Source organism: Nematolebias whitei, chromosome 21 (assembly GCF_014905685.2).
Source record: "Nematolebias whitei isolate Nwh7 chromosome 21, NemWhi1, whole genome shotgun sequence".
Lineage (NCBI taxonomy): Eukaryota > Metazoa > Chordata > Actinopteri > Cyprinodontiformes > Rivulidae > Nematolebias > Nematolebias whitei.
In genome coordinates, this window is record NC_056518.1 from 5,711,729 (window position 1) to 5,715,857 (window position 4,129).

The 4,129-nt window shown below is 46.6% G+C and overlaps 1 protein-coding gene across 1 annotated transcript in view; it reads left to right on the forward strand.

Moving 5' to 3' along the window:
- The window catches only part of LOC119427640 (serine/threonine-protein phosphatase 2A regulatory subunit B'' subunit alpha), a 111,191-nt gene that overhangs the window by 93,472 nt on the left and 13,590 nt on the right, over nucleotides 1-4,129 (forward strand). Inside the window, exons 3-5 of the mRNA XM_037695278.1 lie at nucleotides 1,585-1,657; nucleotides 1,805-1,963; nucleotides 2,051-2,152. Of these exons, the coding sequence (XP_037551206.1) occupies nucleotides 1,585-1,657; nucleotides 1,805-1,963; nucleotides 2,051-2,152 (334 nt within the window). The remainder of the gene's footprint in view (nucleotides 1-1,584; nucleotides 1,658-1,804; nucleotides 1,964-2,050; nucleotides 2,153-4,129) is intronic.

A 4,129-nucleotide genomic window follows, 5' to 3' on the forward strand; every position in this document is an offset into this window, starting at 1 on the left:
GCCTACAGACTCATTCCAGCCTTTGACCCAGTAATCGACACCAGAACTAGACTCACTTTTGAGAAACGAGGGCTTCTACAATAAATTTTGTAATCTAAGTCTCTCTGTTGTGGTGATTTGGGTCCAGAGTTGAAGGGGTTTGTTACATCCCCACACAACTTCTCCCCACACCACTGATGATGGCCGGGCTAACAGGTCAAAAGTTTGCTTCAGTTTTTAAGAAGACTCTACCAGTACACTTCATGATCTCCGGTAACCATCATGAACACAGTGAGTTTTTTGTATTCGAATCACCCGTTACACAGCTTGTCCTGGGTTTTCCTTGGCTCAGAGATCACAACCCCGTAATTAATTGGAGGGTTAAAAGAATAGAACAATGGAGCCCACACTGTTTAATGAACTGTTTAAGAACTGCTGTTCCTTCCACTATTAAACGTCCTGAGGCACCCAATCCAGTCGATTTGTCTAAGATTCCTGCTGTTTACCATGACCTTGCCCCTGCATTTAGTAAACAAAAGGCCCTGTCATTACCATCGCACCGTCCTTATGATTGTGCTATTGATTAACTACCAGGGGCTCCTCTTCCTTCTAGCCGCCTTTACAATTTGTCTGGTCCAGAACGTGACTCTATGAAAGAGTATATCTCCGAATCATTGAACTCGGGAATAATTTGTCCCTCCACCTCTCCTGTTGGAGCAGGATTTTTCTTTGTGGCTAAAAAAGACAAGACCTTACATAGACTATAGAGGATTAAATCAGATAACAATTAAGAACAAATATCCTTTACCACTAATAGACTCTATCCATGAACAATTGCACTCTGCTAAAATATTTTCCAAATTAGATCTTCGTAACGCTTATCACCTCGTCCGAATCAAGGAAGGTGATGAGTGGAAGACAGCATTTAAGGCACCACTGGGACATTTTGAGTACATAGTCATGCCATTTGGTCTCACCAATGCCCCTGCAATTTTTCAAACATTGGATAATGACATTTTGAGAGACTTTTTGAACATTTTTGTATTTGTGTATCTGGACGACATTTTGATCTACTCACGGGATGAGGAGCAACACGTTCACCACATCAGGACTGTCCTACAACGATTATATGAGAACCAACTGTACGTTAAAGCCGAAAAGTGTGAATTTCATGTACAATCTGTCTCCTTTTTGGGCTTTATTTTTGAAGGAGGACAATACCGCACAGACCCTGAGAAAACTAAGGCAGTGGTGGAATGGCCAACACCTGAGACACACAAACAGCTGCAGCGATTTCTAGGCTTTGCTAACTTCTACCGTAGGTTCATCAAGAACTACAGCAGGATCGCTGCTCCTCTCACCCAATTGACCTCCACCCTGCGGACTTTTAAATGGACTCATGAAACAGAAACGGCTTTTGGTGAGCTTAAAAGACTTTTTTCTTCTACCCCTATTCTTTGCCACCCCGATCCTAAGAGACAGTTTATCCTTGAGGTCGATGCTTCTGACACTGGCGTAGGAGCCATTTTGTCTCAGAGATCTCCTGTTGACAACAAAGTGCACCCCTGTGCATTCTTCTCTCTAAGCCTTTCCTCTGCTGAACAGAATTACGACATAGGCAACCATGAGCTCCTTGCCGTCAAGTTGGCCTTGGAGGAGTGGCGACACTGGCTCGAGGGCACAGACACACCATTCCTCATTTGGACTGATCACAAGAACCTCACTTATCTCCGCGAGGCCAGGAGATTAAACCCCAGACAAGCTAGATGGTTGTTATTTTTTACAAGATTTAACTTTGTACTGACTTTCAGACCCCGCTCTAAAGATGTGAAGCCCGACGCCCTGTCTCGTCAGTTCTCACCACCAGAGGACACCGAACAGGAACCAAACATTCTACCCTCATCCTGTGTGGTTGGTTCGTTGACCTGGTCCATTGAAAAGGACATCTTAGAGGCCCAGAAGACCGAACCTGACCCTGGGACAGGTCCTGCTGGCACTATGTTTGTACCCACCAGTATCAAGGCTAAGGTACTCAACTGGCTCCACACTCATAAGATTTCTTGTCACCCAGGTGTTGCTCGTATGCTAGCTCTGACTAAGAGACACTTCTGGTGGCCCTCCATGAACGAAGATATAAAGAATTACGTAGCCGCTTGCCCCACATGTGCCAGAAGTAAGACTGGCAACCAGCCTCCAGCTGGAAGATTACAGCCACTTCCCACCCCTAGCCACCTATGGTCCCATATATCTCTAGACTTTGTTACTGGGTTGCCCCCCTCTGATGGTAAAACTGTTATTCTCACTGTCATTGACAGATTTTCTAAAGCAGCTCATTTCGTTCCATTACCCCAGCTTCCCTCAGCCTTGGAGACGGCCCAGCTGTTGGTCCAACATGTTTTTCGAGTTCACGGCATCCCATCGGACATCGTTTCTGACAGAGGACCCCGATTCATATCACAGGTATGGAAGAACTTTTGTAATTCTTTAGGGGCCTCTGTCAGCCTAACATCGGGTTACCACACGCAGTCCAATGGTCAGGCCGAACGGGCCAATCAGGAATTGGAGGCTGCCCTCAGGTGTGTGGTGGAGGACAACCCCTCCACATGGAGCCAACATCTGGTATGGGTGGAATATGCCCACAACACCCACACATCATCTGCTACTGGTTTGTCTCCATTTGAAGCCTCCCTTGGTTACACTCCACCATTGTTTCCCAGTCAAGAAGGCGATATAGCAGTTCCCTCTGTGCAACATCACTTCAGGAGATGTCGTCGGGTCTGGTGCCAAACTAAGCTCACCCTACTGCGCACAGCTGCCAAAAACAAGGAGATTGCAGATCACGATCTGCAGCTCCATCTTACAAGGTTGGACAAAGAGTCTGGCTGTCGACCCAGAACATCCACCTCAAGGACACCCCACGTAAGTTGGCTCCCTGCTTCATCGGTCCCTTTAGCATCACGCATATCCTGAGTCCCACAGCAGTCAGACTCCAGCTACCCGCATCTATGCGGATTCATCCCACCTTCCACGTGTCTCAACTCAAGCCCATCGCAGAAAGCCCACTGTGCCCTCCTGCCGACCCCCCCCCCCCCCCGTCTCATTGACAACCACCCAGCCTTCACGGTCTGCCGCATCCTGGACGTTCGGCGCCAGGGGCGGGGGTTCCAGTATTAGGTCGATTGGGAGGGTTACGGTCCAGAGGAGCACTCTTGGATCCCAAGGTCCTTCATCTTGGACCCCAGCCTCATCACCACGTTCTTCAGGGCACACCCAGAGAAGCACTTCAGGTCGCCGGGAGGCGACTCTTGAGGGGAGGGTAATGTAAGGATCCTGCCCTGCACCCTGCCTTCCTCTCTCCTCTACACTCCTAATTGGCTCCAGCTGCAGATGATCAACTCAACACCCAGGAGGAGTATAAGAAGATTCAGGAACCACTCTGCAGGCGCTGGGACATTGCCTACCAACGGTAGTTGTGTTCTGGCCAGTTGTTCTGTGATATTAGTGAAAACTAATATTGTGTTTTTTTCTCTGCGCTTCCTCAGAGTTTGGATCTTGCTGTACCTGCTGCCCTGCTTGAGTTCCATGTGAACTGTGACTCCTCCTGCCTCTCTGCAATTGCTGGATGCCTTCCACCACTTGCCTAAATCTACTTGTTGCTTCACCTTGTGCCACTGGACACCATCTGGACAAAATACCTTCTCATTCTGTTTCCTGCTACACACTGTAAGAATTATTCAACAAGATATATTTTCATCCAACCACAGCCCTTTAAATTACCGCTCTCTACCCAGGTGTTCCCGTTTCCCTCATTGATGTTTTATTTATCACCAACCTGTAAATAAACACTTTAAATTATTATCTGAGTCCTGGTGTCTGTTCAGTTCTGGTCTTTCATTCTGGGTACACCGCAATCATTACAGTATTACTGTGTATTGTTTTATGGCTGTATTACTGTATATTGTTTTACGGCTGTATTACTGTGTAATGTTTAATGGCTGTATTATTGTGTATTGTGTATTGTTTTATGGCTGTATTACTGTGTATTGCGTATTGTTTTATGGCTGTATTACTGTGTATTGTTTTATGGTTGTATTACTGTGTATTGTGTATTGTTTTATGGCTGTATTACTGTGTAATGTTTTATGGCTGT